Raw genomic sequence first — 14,294 nt, 5'->3', positions numbered from 1 at the left:
ACCATAATAATGGCAGAGAGTGGGCCAACCCCCTGCATGTATTTCTCTTCTTAGTCCTGCATAGACCTTCTAGTCATGAATTGGTGCAAAGCGGCATCAATATGGCTTGATATCCTTGCTTTATCAAATGTGGTGTCAGGCCCCATTGATGACCTCGCTGTGTTACTCGGTTGTAATTCTCCCTGAATTCTCTTTTAGTTGGAGTTGTTGGAAGTCCGTCGTCTGCAGGAAGAAGAGGAGAGGAAGAGGCAGCCCCCCACTCCTGAGATGAGTCCTAAGGTTTCAGAAGAAGGGGATTCACCACAACAATGGTAAGTCTAGTCCCCTCCCGCCCTGATCATGCGTAAAATTTTGTTCTTCTGACCATTTACTTTTTAAATTTAGGGATGGAACTAAAGAAGGAGAACAGATTTCCCAAAACGGATTGCCATCCGACCAAGATTCACCACGGGTTAGTTACCGCTCCCAAAACTACCAAAGCTACAAAAACTTGATTAGCCGAAGAACAGCCAATGACAGGCAGTGGTCTGGACTGTAAACCCTCTGTGTCTACCCCCCAAAAAAAATCAAGTAACGTTGGTACTTTTCGACCCAAACCCACCGGGATGTATTGTCAATAACATTTAATATAGTTTTATTTGCCTTGACTAATCGCAGGTACTAGGTGACATGTATGTTTCATATGTATTTTTCTTGAATTCGTATTAAAAGGGTCGTCTGATACTAATGAATATTGTATTAGTATTCACCTAACGGACCCCCCCTCTTCTCTGTTCTGCTGCCAGCGTCCCACTGGCTGCTTTTTCTGGATGAGCTGTAAGGCGACTTCTGCAACCAGTCAGCAGAATGGAGGAGTGACGAGAGTCCGGTTTGTGAGTTTTGGGGATTTTTTTTCTTTTAGCATTACCATCTGCCCATTAGTACAATGTATTAGTATCGAACAATCCCTTGAGATTGAACTATAGTTTTGTCTGGGACTTTTTTTTTCCTGCAAGAGTCTATATCGCGCAACCAAAACCTGCTTGAGCAGAATTTAGTGCAGCAGATTTTGCCTCTTATGTATCGGTCATTGTCTGTTCCTGTTACTGATCCCGTGCTCTTCCAGCCTGAATGCCCCTCGGTTTCATTACCACTTGGCAATTAGTCAGTCCTTTGGCTACAGACCACAGGCTCTTATCAGAGATGTAACCATGTGGAAATGCAGTTTCCCCAGTAGTCAGATTTGGAATCATTCACCAGCTCCCATCAGTGAATTGATATTTAAGTAGTGTCCAAAATTTTGACTTGTTACAGATTTTATAGCATTCATAAAATGTGTTATGTTAATGTATCAATGCTAAGTCAAGTGTAGAATTTTCTTTATAGCTTTTCCTAACTTGTAGACTTTTTTTCACTGCTGATGTGGAATGTACTGTGGTCGGTGATGTAATGCTGTTGGTGTTCACTAGATGGCAGCATTGAGACGTTGTTTAGGATTACTGAGCTGCAGGGTGTGTGTGGACTCCTAATATGGCCTCATGCACATGACTGTATAAGAAGTGTATGGGTGCATACTGCACTCTGTATGGCTGAAATATCATATTAAGCATAGGTTTCATTTTTGTTTTATTTTTTTTGGTCAAATTCTATGTATAGTGTCATCAAAACACAAAGATATTCTTCCCTAGCTGATATCTCATGCCTTGTAACATGGTGCCTTATTGAGCTGCAGAGCCGCAGAGACTCCTGGTGCCTTTGTTCCCACTCTGGCCTTTGCTAGGGGTTTACAGCCTAAAGGAAATGTTACTTGTACCATTGTATGAAGACGGTGACGATTTTAGTGCATACCATTCACCCTTTGTAACCATCTTGTAAGTACTTTTCTTTAAAGGGTTTTTTTCATCTTCTAAATGGATGACATCTCTAGGATGTGCTATCACTGTTCAGGATCGGACCACCAGTCCTGAAAGATCAAGCAGCGCTCGTAGTGCTGTGTTCCCTTCTGATTCTATAGGGCCGTTCCGCAGTTCCATGCACACTTGGTGGGGAGGGGGGGTGCGAGCCTCCTTACTGGGGTAAGCCGGCCCTTCATTCCTGGGGTCAGTGATGGAGAATGCCGATCTTGGCGATATGCCATCATATTTAAGATGGGGGAAAAACCCCTTGAAGATGTAAATGCAGAATCTGCGATATGGATTTAGATCTAATTCTCTGCAGTGTACGAAAACTGCAACTAATTTAGTAAATCCATTAGGACCACCGGAGAGAGCCTGTTACTGTATGTAGTAGAGCTGGAGCAGCCGAGAGTTGTGCTCTGCTTTTTAAGGATGGAAGTTGATTCTCCGAATGTTTCCCTCTTCAGATCCGAGCTCCAGCCATTCATTTTTATCTTGCTTTGTTTTCTAATCACCAACATCAGGATTACAATCACATAACAAATGTATTTCACCAATTCTTCTTTTCACTGAGCATATTCTATTTGTTTTTGTCAGGAAAACTGCAAGTCGCTTCTTATTTCTGTTCACAATTCATTCTCTGTATTATTCCTCCTAGAAAAATGAGTCTCTCTACCGTTTATTATTAATTATTGCTGATTTTATATACGATTCATTTATACATGACTACATGAATGCAATTTGTTAAACGGATTATCCAAAATTAGTCTTTTTTTTCCCCCAGAAATCGCGCCACTCCAGTCTATGGGCTATGACTGGTACTGCAGCTCATTGCTATGCACGCAGATACGAATGGCGCTGTTTCTGGGACCAAAAAAAACAACTTTTTCTCGATTTCTAATCTTAGACCACCGCCTTAAGATAACTGCACACAGTGGAGGCAGCCATGTTGTAGATTCATCTGATCTAGTGACTCAAAGGGTTAACCGGTTTAAGAAAATCCCTGTCCCCAGGAGGAGCTTCTTTGAAAAAAAAAACCCCAAAAAAACCTTGTATTTTACTCATCCTCCCGGGTGCAGTGCTGAATCACTGCTGATGCTCCATGTGTCGGCTATTGTCTGCAGCGCTGATTTCACATCGACGGCTCTGCAGCCAGTCAGTAAACTCAGCTTCTCATGCTGTCTACACGCTCACTGGTTGGCTGCAGCGTTGTCGACAGTAACATATGCCAGAACAGAAGTGGAGAGCCAGCGCTGTACCTGGGGAGGATGAGTAAGGCACTTTTTGTTTTTTAAGAAACTGTACCTGGGGCCATGGGTTTTTTTGAAACTGGAAAAACCCTTTAACAAGCTGAGCGCCCTTCTGAATGTTGCGCCTCTGAATTATCTTGTACTCGTATACCTTTTCCTCATTGACGGTGGTCCTGAAGTCGCACATGGCCGCCCCACTGTGATGTAGGCAGCAGTTCTGAATTCACGATACTAATGCGATGATTTAATGTATTTTCTTATCTAAACATATGACTATTATATTTAAATCTATTTAACCTTATTCTTGAGCTATATTTTACCAGAAAAGTCAATAAAATGGTGCAGAGACTCCAACATATCAATCAAATGGAGCATAGCTTTGTGCATCTGGATACAGTGAAGCACGCCATGCATGTCACTAATGATTCACGTACATCACGCGTCACTGACCAGGTCACAGGACTAACTACCACCTGGAGTCAATGTCACCGTAACCGCTGTTTTCTTGTTTGTCAGCATGCCGTACACGCATGTGCCCATTAAAGTTCATTTGCTTGTTCATTTCTACATGTTCAGCACGTTTGTGTCCATTTCTGTTCCGCGAGCTTCCGTTCTTAGCTCCGCTGTTCCATGTTTAATGCTTCAGTGGAAAGCGACTGATATATCCACGTGGTCCGTATATGTTCAGTGTGTAGGAGTAACGTTGTAAGAGTGTCAGCTTCCGTAGTCCACGTGCGGATTATTGGCGCTTACATACACCAGATTAATGCCGCTTTCTTACCAGCCAGTTGTTGCAATTATTTAATTTTTTATAGAAATAAGGATATTAAAACACTTCACCTGTTATTATTTAGTGCTTATTGTCCGATTCAGAGGCCATGTATATTCATACTGCCACTAGTCAAGTTGTGTAATAAGCAAGAAATGTGCACATAGTGTTAGAGGTTATACGAGACTAGAAAAATCCACCTGCTGATTTTTTTTTCCCTTTATGCCCACCATTTCTGTGGGATTAAAAATCTAGTATTACAGCTCCGCTCCCTTCACTTAGGCTGCATTCAGGTGGATGGGGGCCACACTGCAATACCAAGAACAGACTGTGGATAAGTTGAGTGGTGCAAACCTCATGCAACCTATTTATGACTATAGATGTGGAACTACTAATATTATCAGTAGTTCCAAATGCCAAGGTCTACTCTGTGGTTAAAAATATTTCTGCTTTCATGTACCCCCTCAAGTCACCAAAGAATGATTGTTCAAACCAAATACAGGAGCTTGGTGTACCCTTGGTGTGGCCAAAAGCCTCAGTGCATTTTCCCACCTACCTGTTTTGCCTCTATCTCTGCCCTTCTCTGGCTTTATGAAGCCTGAGCTGTCAATCAAAATAGAGGGAGGGGATAGATGGGAAGATGCATGTAACTTTTTGGCCACACCAAGGGTGGACCGAGCGCCTGTACTGAGTTTTGTAAAGTCATTCTGTGCTGACAGTCCCTTTAAGCAGATGCTTGGTTACTTTATTTGTACAGTCGCTGCTAGACTCTTTTTTTTTTTTTTTTTCCCCTGGACAGTCTATCAGTTCATTCCTAATGGTTAAAGGGGTTTTTCACTACTCAGACAAACACCTTCTCAATTGCTATATTTCTGAGTGTAAAATAAAAACCTCCTGTGCCGCTGCGGCTCTTGCTTCCTCCTTATGTCAGTTGCATGCGAAGGAAGTGAGTGAAGCAGCCACTGATTGGCTGCAGGGCTCACATGTCATAACATCATGGGAGACCCACTAGCGGTCACTGAAACATCACGGGAGACCCAGTGCTGACATTTCTGGAACTTTTTATTTTACATGGGGGAATGTAACAATTGTGAAGGGGTTTTCTGAGTTGTGGACAACCCCTTTTAAGGTTTTTTTTGCAGTAATGAATCTCCTTGTGAAGACTACCAGCTAGCTTAGGGAGTCTGCAAACCAAGTTACACTACATGGGTGGAAAAGGGTATATAAGTTAGTGCCCTGCCATTAACATCATAACTGGGGATATCAGTCAAGTCAGAGTTTGCTCCAAAAGCAATAGAAACCCATCTGTAGACAGTGCTGACGCGATAAAGACCCCAAAACAGTTAAGTAAGCTGGGTAAGATTCCTGTTATGTATTATAGCTCGTAGTAGATACTTTTTCTGCTTGTGGAGAAACTAGGCTAAAGAATACTTCCAAGGAAAAAAGGATTGCAAATTGGCTTTCTCCCAGTAAACGAAAAAAAAATAAAAATCCAGGAGTCCGCTGCAACCAAAATGTGTGTTGATAATGGCCATACCAATCACAAAATAATAGTTAAAAGGGTTTTCTGGTGCAGCTCCATATCAGGAAATCTGTAATGCTGATAGCATTGTGTCGGCAGATGCCTGTCAGGATGAGTGCACAATGAACTGGTGTGATATCTGCTGATCCTGCACTCTTCCTGGCAGGCATCTGCAATGTCATTAGCTCCCGATGCCATAAATACTTAAAAATTTTAAATCTATTTCCTAGTGACTTAAAACTATAAAAGGTTACTCAAAACCAATTAAAAATAGTTTCTAGTTTCTCACAATCCATCATTTTAGTTTTTCATTATCCATTGATAGTTCAATTTTATGATTTTCCTAGAATTATCATTTATGTATAGAAATCTAATAATCTGATTTGCACCATTCTATTTTAATCTGTGATCATTTTTTGTGTTGCTCAAATTGTCTTCTGCCTCTGAGCTTTGTGCATTAATGTGTTCTTTACACTGCACAGTGAGCGTCATACATGTGATGTATCAGAGAAGCTTTTCACTTATCTCCTGGATTTAGTAGTGTAGACGCCTATAGTGTGATAACAAAACCTGTCTCTTATGGTCTATGGAGGAACATCCGTTAATTCAGTTTACCCACAATTTCACAAGACAACCCTTGATAAAATTGGGGCAACAGTAACGCTCTTGCCTGACTGTAGGCAACAGTATGTACCCCATGCTGTAACTAATTAAAGGAACTGTCTTTACTCCTGTCCTGTTAGAACTAATAGACAGAGGATAGGATTTTTCTAATGGCAAGAGAAGAGAGCTACTATAAGGCCACAGCCCCACTATCAGTATTTGGTCAGTATTCTGTCAGTATTTTCTCAGGTTTGGGAGACAAAACCAGGTGAGGAGCAATCAGAGAAAAGGTATAATAGAAACAAGTCACCAATTCTGCATTTATCACCCACTCCTGGTTTTGGCTCCCACTACTGAGAAAAAATACTGACCAAATACAGATAGTGGGGCCATGGCCTAAAGAGCAGTTCTTGATCTAGATGACCTGGTGCATTCGACAAAACACTTTGATTCCATTGGACATCTGCAAAACTTAATTTCCCCGACTGAGAGAACTAGAGTTGGTGCGAATTTATTTTCACTTCCCATTTCATCGGTGACGACAGTGGTCTGTGACTCCTGGACGGAAGACGGAGTACTGGTGCATCTGCAGCTCTTTCGATTAACCGCCATGGCGCGCTTTCATACCACCACGATGATGTCGCACCAGCTCAGCTAATCAAGAGCCGCAGGTAAAAGGCCGTACTCGCATGCAAATCCATCTGCACCAACTCTAGCAGGGAAACCCTTAATTAACTCATTATTAAGGGAAGTCGGGGGGTGTTTAAAACGGTTTGGTTTATATATTTTTTTTTTAATAAAAGATTAAATCTCACATTTGACAAATTAAGATTCTTTGCCATTGTATAAAATAGTCATACTTGCATTGCAAATCTTGTTAGGAACATTTTTGGAAATGTATAGTTATATTTGATCAGTACAGTGGCATCAGAGACATTTTGTTCCATTGGGAAATCCTTGTATACCTCTGACGGACAGTGCTACATTTTTGTTTTTCTGCTGCGTGGGAAGTGCCTGTCTAGCCATGGCTGCCCCCAGCAAAATCAACAGCTTTTGGGGGAGTTGTACTCTGCTCATCCCCCTTGTTAAACCAAAGGTTTTTATTATGCTCTGTTACCATGAGTATAGGGATCTATAAGCAGTCACCTCACCCTTCCCATGTAAAACTTTCCACCAAAAACAAATATATATTAAACACAGTGAGTGAGAGAATTTATCATAGACCGTTCTCAGCATAGAGCACCTGCCATTAATCTCTTCGGCCATGCTATGATAAAGCTGCGGCACTTCGCTTCATTATATAATTGCCGTAAAAAAAAAAAGGGACTGGCGTTGTGTGTACTAAATAGTAAGTAGCACTGAGCTTCCATAACTTGCTAATCTCACTCTTCCAGCTGCTTCAGTGATACTAAATAGCAACATAATAGCAAAGCGAATGTCAGGGTGTGAGTCCTATCCTTAGATAAAAGATACTAGGAATCCATTGTTATTGAACGGCTCCTGGAGACGACTTCAGCTTGACCAGTCAGCTCCTGGAGAACTTGGCTGTGTAGGCCATCCCGGGTCACAGCGAGCGGCGAACCACCAGAACTGCAAAGCACTCGATGGGCAAGGCCTTGGTTCTGTCTTTGTTTTGGGGGTAAATAGTCGTGTGGTGTTGAGTGACTGTGGTGGTTTCTGTCGTCCATTCTTAACTCCGATCCAATTTACTTTAATGATAACCAATGCAATAACTCTGGTTACCAAACAACTTGTATCTCACAACTCCTAATTTCCTGTCTGCTCTTCTGAAAATCCAAGCTAACCAGGATGATGGAATTGGAAATGCATGGTGTAATTTCACTTTAATCTTTGCATGTCTTCTGATTGTTTTACCGCTGGTAAAATAGAAGTATTTTCAGAAACCAGGCCATTGCCCAGTACGTTTCTGACAATGCTTACCAGAACTGACCCGTTATGAATCCCCATCTATCGTGTGGTGACAGGACAGGGTGGCTGCCGTATGGCCGGCGATTCTGTAACTGATGGCTTTACCCTATATTCTGGCAAAAAAGGATTGAGGTACAGTTATGCACAGTCTGCACTCCCTGTTTATCCACCTCTATAAAATATTACTAATCGTATTGATACAGCTAATTGATTTTCTGCTTATTTATACTGGTGTAAGAGCTGATTTTCTGTACTTCAGTCCTTTTTCTGTAGGTGAGCTGCCGGCAGCCATTAGTAAATGGTTACTGTACAGCCGTACTGAATAGTCTATAGGTGACCATCTTGAGCCATGCTGGTTTGTCCTATATTTATGCCATTCTTTTATGTTTTCAGATGGCAGAAAATGCTGAAAACAATGAAATGGTTAATGGATCCACAGAGCAGAGGTCAAGTTCAAAAGAATCTAGTCCGATCCCGTCGCCCACTGCAGACCGTAAATCAAAATCGGGCATGCAGTCGCAAACCGCCTCCACGCTACCAGCCAAGACGCAGGACATTCCTTCCTCTCAGTTTGAAGGTTTATTGCATCGCAAACATGAATGGGAAGCACATAATAAGAAAGCTTCCAGCAGGTATATTGCAATGGGACGTTTTCAAAGAAAAATTACTTTGTGTTTTATTCCTTTAATATACAAGTCTGCAAAATCATACTACAAGGGTCTGGTCCATCCTTACACCTTTGCATATACCTTCTTTTTTATCAAACTGGGTTAAAAATTCTGAGCTGATTGATATACTATATCCTTGCTTTTCTGAGATGCAAATTCCCTGCATAAACATTCATTTTAAAAATTAGTTTGTGGCTGCCTACAGCTACCACTAGGGGCAGTGTAATACATGCTGTAATTCATGGAACTCGGGAATACGGTATGCCCCTAGGCTTCCTCTAGTTGTGGCTGCAGAATGGCAACATGTTATCTTTAAATCTTTGTCTGCATTTGAAGTTTTGGGACTTGAAAAAATAATCAGCACATAATGTTGGACCTTAAAGTACCACTTCAGATTTTTTTTTCTTCCAGTGCTGGAGTGGTGCTACCAATTTTAAGTTCCCTGCTACTCTCATACTTGCCATCCACAGTCTTCACCTTTTATCTGCACCGTTCCAGTCGGTCTCCAGCAGTTTGTGACCTGCTGGATCGTGCCAGTGTTTCATGGAGCATGCCGGTGGTCACTTTTCAATGCATGCTGGCTTTATAGACTTGAATTGAGCGCTTGTGACCGTTACCTCCAACTTCCGGTCAGTCAGAAGTTGCAGTCATGAGATGGCGGTACATGACCAGCTGAAGACTGTGGGTGGCAATATAATATTAGGTACAGGGACCTTATGTTAGTAGCACCACTCCAGCACTGAAATGGGAAAAAAAGATGCTGGAGTAGTGCTTTATAATCACAGGGATTTACTTTATAGCAGTTTTGATCTTTAAAGATTAATTGAAACTTTTTTGTTTTTAATTATTGAGCAGCCTTTGCAAAGTTATGAATCTTTGTAATATACTCCCATTATCTTATTTTGCTTCCTTCTCTCTCAACCACAATGATGAAAGTGCTGTTTTAACTTCCTTGTTAATGCTCATTTAGTGGCTGCTTTTGAATTGCTCTTCAACAATATATACAAACCCACTCCGTGTGAGCTTCTCTGTTCCTCTCCTCCCATGCTCAGACACACATTATTTGTACATACTATTTGAGTACGAATTCTCACTAGAACAACCATTCAAAGCAGCTTGTAAAAGAGCATGAAATAGGCAGATAAAACAGCATTTCTCTATCGCTTCATTGGGGGCCACAGGTAACCTTGGGGTGTATGCGATGGTCACTAGGAGACTGACACTAGGCATAAATAAAGTTAGCTCATCCTTAGCAGGGTACACCCACCAACTGGCACTAAGCTAATCGATTTTCGCTTCGTGTCAGTAGGAGGCAGACACGGAGCTGCACTCAGACCCGTCTCTACCTTAGGTTCATTTGTTGTGTTTTATTAATCATTTCCCTTTGTTTTTCAGATTCTTCTATCATCGAGCAACAGAGTGTAACTGCTCACTCGGTCTTCCCGCTTAAGAGACCGAGAGAACAGTGTGGTCTGATTCACATCATACTTGTACTGGTCTGCCAGGCAGGACCCTACCTCCCTAAGGCTATGTGCCCACGATGCAGAAATTTTCCGGAGCATTTCTGCATGTCTTTGGCAGAAAAAAACGCATGCGGATTTTGCACGGGTTTTTGAAGCGTTTTTTACTTGCTGATTTGACATGCTTTTTTCCAATGCATTGTATAGGCAAATCCGCATGCGGAAACGCACGAGAAATGGTCATGCTGCGTTTTTTCCACACCTAAAATCCGCACAGAAAAAATCCTGACCATGTTCACAGAACTTGCAAAATGTCAAGGGATAAGATGAGCAATGCGTTTATGCTGCATTTCCGCACCAAAAAACGCAACAAATCCGCATCGTGTGCACAGCCTTAAACTTCAAGCATGCCCTGGTGGATGGTCCTTGCCACCCTGCTCCAGCCCGCTTACCCACCATAATGAGACAGCACCGGTAGGAAGACTGACCCACTTCCAGTGATCCCCTCACCTGGGGCTCCTGATGCCATCTTCTATACTCTGGGGAAGGAATCTGGACCACGTCAGGTAGGCATCCTTCCTTCCCCGGGCTCTATTCGTGGCTGAGCTCCAGAAGAGGAATACCAGGGGTGCTTAATCCAATAAAAAGGAAAAAAATCCCTCAGGGATCAGCGGGTGTCAAAAATAACAGGAGTATAGCAGTTCCAGGAGTTACACCAGATAGTGCTCCTGTCCCTTTAAATCCTGACCCACACATTTGGCATTGCTATCTAATTTAGTCCCCTGCTTCTGCCGAAGCCTACTTCTCTGTCGAGCCACGTTCCGCACTGTGCCCCAGCCTATCAGTCGGGGGACATCCCCGTGCCTTTTTCACCCAATCTCAGAGTCCCTTGGTATTTATCCAGCGCAGGCTCACTGTTCGCTCTTTCTGGTCTCCGCCCACTCTTCTCCCCGCTGGTGCCATTTCCCGCAGGCTGTCTGCAGTCCATGCACATCTCCAGCTACAGTTCCAGTTCTTCCTCCAGCACATGAGATCTCCTGCGCACCTGGGACTTCACCAGTTGAATTCCTCTGTTCAGTGGACATCGAAGATACCCATCTTCACGTCCCACCAGAGATTCCTCCGCTTTGTTCCTACTACCAATTCAAGACTCTTCCTTTTGCCTTGGCCTCGGCCCGCAGGGTTTTCACCAAGGTCATGGCGGCTGTCATGGCCATTCTATGCCCCGAAGGGATTCTTATCATTCCCTATCTAGACTATCTTCTGATCAAAGTCCCGTCCTACCTGAAATTCTGCGAGAGCCTTTAGATTACTCTTGATAACTTTCCCTCCTAGGCTGGCTCGTCAACCGAACGAAGTCCTCTCTGATCCCTGCCCAATACCACACGGGCCAGAGTCTATCTTTTACTTCCCCTTAGCGTGAGAGAGTCTCTAGCCTGGTGGCACCTTTCTCCTTCCATTTGGAATGGAAGATCATTCCTTCCGCTACACTGGCAGATTGTCACGATGGATAATAATCCTTATTTTTATATAGCGCCAGCATATTCCACAGCGCTTTACATACATCATAATCGCTGTCCCCATTGAGGCTCACAATCTAGATTCCCCATCAGTATGTCTTTGGAGTGTGGGAGGAAACCTACGCTAACACAGGGAGAATATACAAACTCCTTGCAGATGTTGTCCATGGTGGCTTTTGAGCCCAGGACCCCACTGAGCCACCGTGCTGCCCATCTGCCAGTTTCCAAGGCCACAGGAACTTCTGGGAATCCTCTCTCCCCATCAACATTCTGGAACTCAGAGCCATATACCTCTCTCCTTCACTGGCAGGACCTGCTAGTGGGTCACCGGTTCGAATTCATTCCAACAAGGCCACGGCTGTGGCATACATCAACTATCAGGACAGAAAGCGGAGCAAGGCGGTATTGTTAGAAGTCTTAACAATACTGTCATGGGCCGAGCAGTGGGTTCCGGCAAGCTCAGCAGTACACAATCCCTGCATGTAGAACTGGGCCTCCGACTTCCTAAGTCACAAGTGCCTTTCCTGTGGCGAGTGGTCCTTGAACCCAGCAGTGTTCAACCAAATCTGCCAAAGGTGGAGCACATTTGATGTCTACCTGATGGCTTCCAGGATGACCAACGTGTTCTCTCTTTTCGTGTCCAGGTCCCACGATCTGATATGCTGCCCTGATCTTTCCTTGGTCCCAGTTCAACCTTCCTGATTTATTTCCATCTCTACCCCTGATCTCCAGACTTGTCGAGAAGATCAAGGCGGAAGGAGTACCAGTCATTCTCGTGGTGCCAAACTGGCCCAAAAGGGCTTGGTTGCGCAGAAGTGGTCAACCTCTTTGCAAACGTCCCGTGGAATCTTCCGGATCGCCCAGACTTCCTCATCCAGGGTCCCATCTTCCACCAGACTTAAACGGTATAGCTGTTGAAGCCACAGTCTTGAAGAGAAGAGTTTTCTATTCGTCATTCAGACCATTCTCAAAGTCAGAAAGCAGTTGTCTTCTTGCATTTACCGTCTCACATGGAATGTTTTCTTTCACTTGTGCAAAACCAATCAGATTCTGCCCATGTCATTCTCTCTTCCATCCCTCCTGGCTTTCCTACAGTCTGGTCTAGAATGGATATTATCCCTCCGTTTCCTCAAGGGTTAGGTTTCCACTCTCTCTCTCTCTTTCTCAATCCTGTTCCAAAAGAACCTGGCCTCCCGGTCTTGGGTCAAAACCTTTCTACAGGGAGTCACACATTGGGTGCCTTCATATCAGCCTCCTGTTGACCTGTGGTACCTCAATATTGTCCTCACCGTTGTCCAAGGACCCCCCTTCGAGACATCGACCTCTCTGCTTTCCTGGAAGATTTCCTTCCTTATTGCAATCACTTCTATCAGGGGGATCTCGGAGTTGGCAGCCCTCTCAGGCCATTCTCCCTTCCTTAACCTATAACAGGACAAGGCGGTCCTGCAACAGGTTCCTTCCTTCCTCCCCAAGGCAGTGTCTCCCTTCCACCTTAACAAAGATATCGTTGTTCTGTCCTTCCCCCATCTCACCCGCGGGAATTGTTCCTGCACAAGTTGGATCTTTTTAGGGCCCTGTGTTTGTATCTCTCAAGAACAGCATCCTTAAGATGCTCCAACTCCTTGTTCGTTATTCCAGAGAGTCATCACAGAGGACTTCCTGCCTCCAGAGCCACTTATCGCTCTTTGGATCAGCTCTGCCATACTAGAGGCATATCGTGTCAAGGGAAGACCGCCCCCACCGGGAGTGAGGGCCCAGTCCACCCACATTGTGGGGGCCTCTGCAACCCACCTCTGCAAGGCCGCCACCACCTGGTCCTCCGTTTATACCTTTTTCCAAATTTTACAGGGTGCATATCTATGTCTCTGCCGATGTGCGTCTGGGCAGGAAGGTCCTGCAAACGGCAATTGCCAGTCACCCTACGTGATTTGGGCATGTCTCTTCTGCTTCCCACCCTTGGGACTGCTTTTGGACGTCCCATAGTTACCGGTGTCCCCCAATGAAGTGATAGAGAAAAGAGGATTTTGGGTACTCACCGTAAAATCCATTTCTCGGAGCCTTCATTGGGGGACACAGCTCCCGCCCTAGGTTCATGTTCGTGCTTGGTTTTCTCACGTGTTTGAAGTTTGAGTTTTTCTTGTTGCTTCTCCTACTGCTTTCTGACTAACTGATTAGCGTCGTTCCAGACGGTGGGTGTACCCTGCTGAGGAGGAGCTAACTTTTTATATGCCTAGTGTCAGCCACCTAGCGACAGCAGCACACACCCATGGTTACCTGTGTCCCCCCCAGTAAAGGCTACGAGAAAGGGATTTTACGGTGAGTACCCAAAATCCTTTTTTAGTATGGTGTTTGAGAAGAATGAAGTATATTACTAAGATGCATCATTTTGCCAAGGCTGATCAATAAATTTATAAATAAGTTAACCTTAAAATACTTTTAGGCAGCAAGTAATAGAAACTCAATTGTTTTTAAAGCAAAGTCCGCAAAACACTGATTCCAATAATGTAGCCTGTATTCTCTGAATGTAAATATTCTTCAGGGCCCGATTAACTCCGCAACAGTTGTTTCACTCCATTAACCTGATTGTAATTCACTACTGTCTTTTATTGAATAGTTGTTCTGAAATTTCCCCCCTCCTATTTATTATATCAGTGATGAAAAAAAATAAATGTTCTAAATATAATTAAAAAAATATTTGC

General features: G+C 43.7%; 1 protein-coding gene across 2 annotated transcripts in view; it reads left to right on the top strand.

The window, feature by feature from the left end:
• SPTBN1 (spectrin beta, non-erythrocytic 1) overlaps positions 1-14,294 on the top strand; it is a 197,311-nt gene that overhangs the window by 178,874 nt on the left and 4,143 nt on the right. For both annotated transcript variants that reach the window (XM_073672298.1, XM_073672300.1), the window contains 3 exons: positions 199-311; positions 385-451; positions 8,341-8,579. In XM_073672298.1, coding sequence (XP_073528399.1) covers positions 199-311; positions 385-451; positions 8,341-8,579 — 419 coding nt within the window. The remainder of the gene's footprint in view (positions 1-198; positions 312-384; positions 452-8,340; positions 8,580-14,294) is intronic.

This window comes from Phyllobates terribilis, unplaced genomic scaffold, assembly GCF_046119375.1.
Source record: "Phyllobates terribilis strain yellow unplaced genomic scaffold, ASM4611937v1 Scaffold_3__8_contigs__length_932513732, whole genome shotgun sequence".
In the NCBI taxonomy this organism is placed as follows: Eukaryota; Metazoa; Chordata; class Amphibia; order Anura; family Dendrobatidae; genus Phyllobates; species Phyllobates terribilis.
Note: the sequence above shows the minus strand (reverse complement) of the source record. Positions and strands in the feature narration are given on the sequence as shown.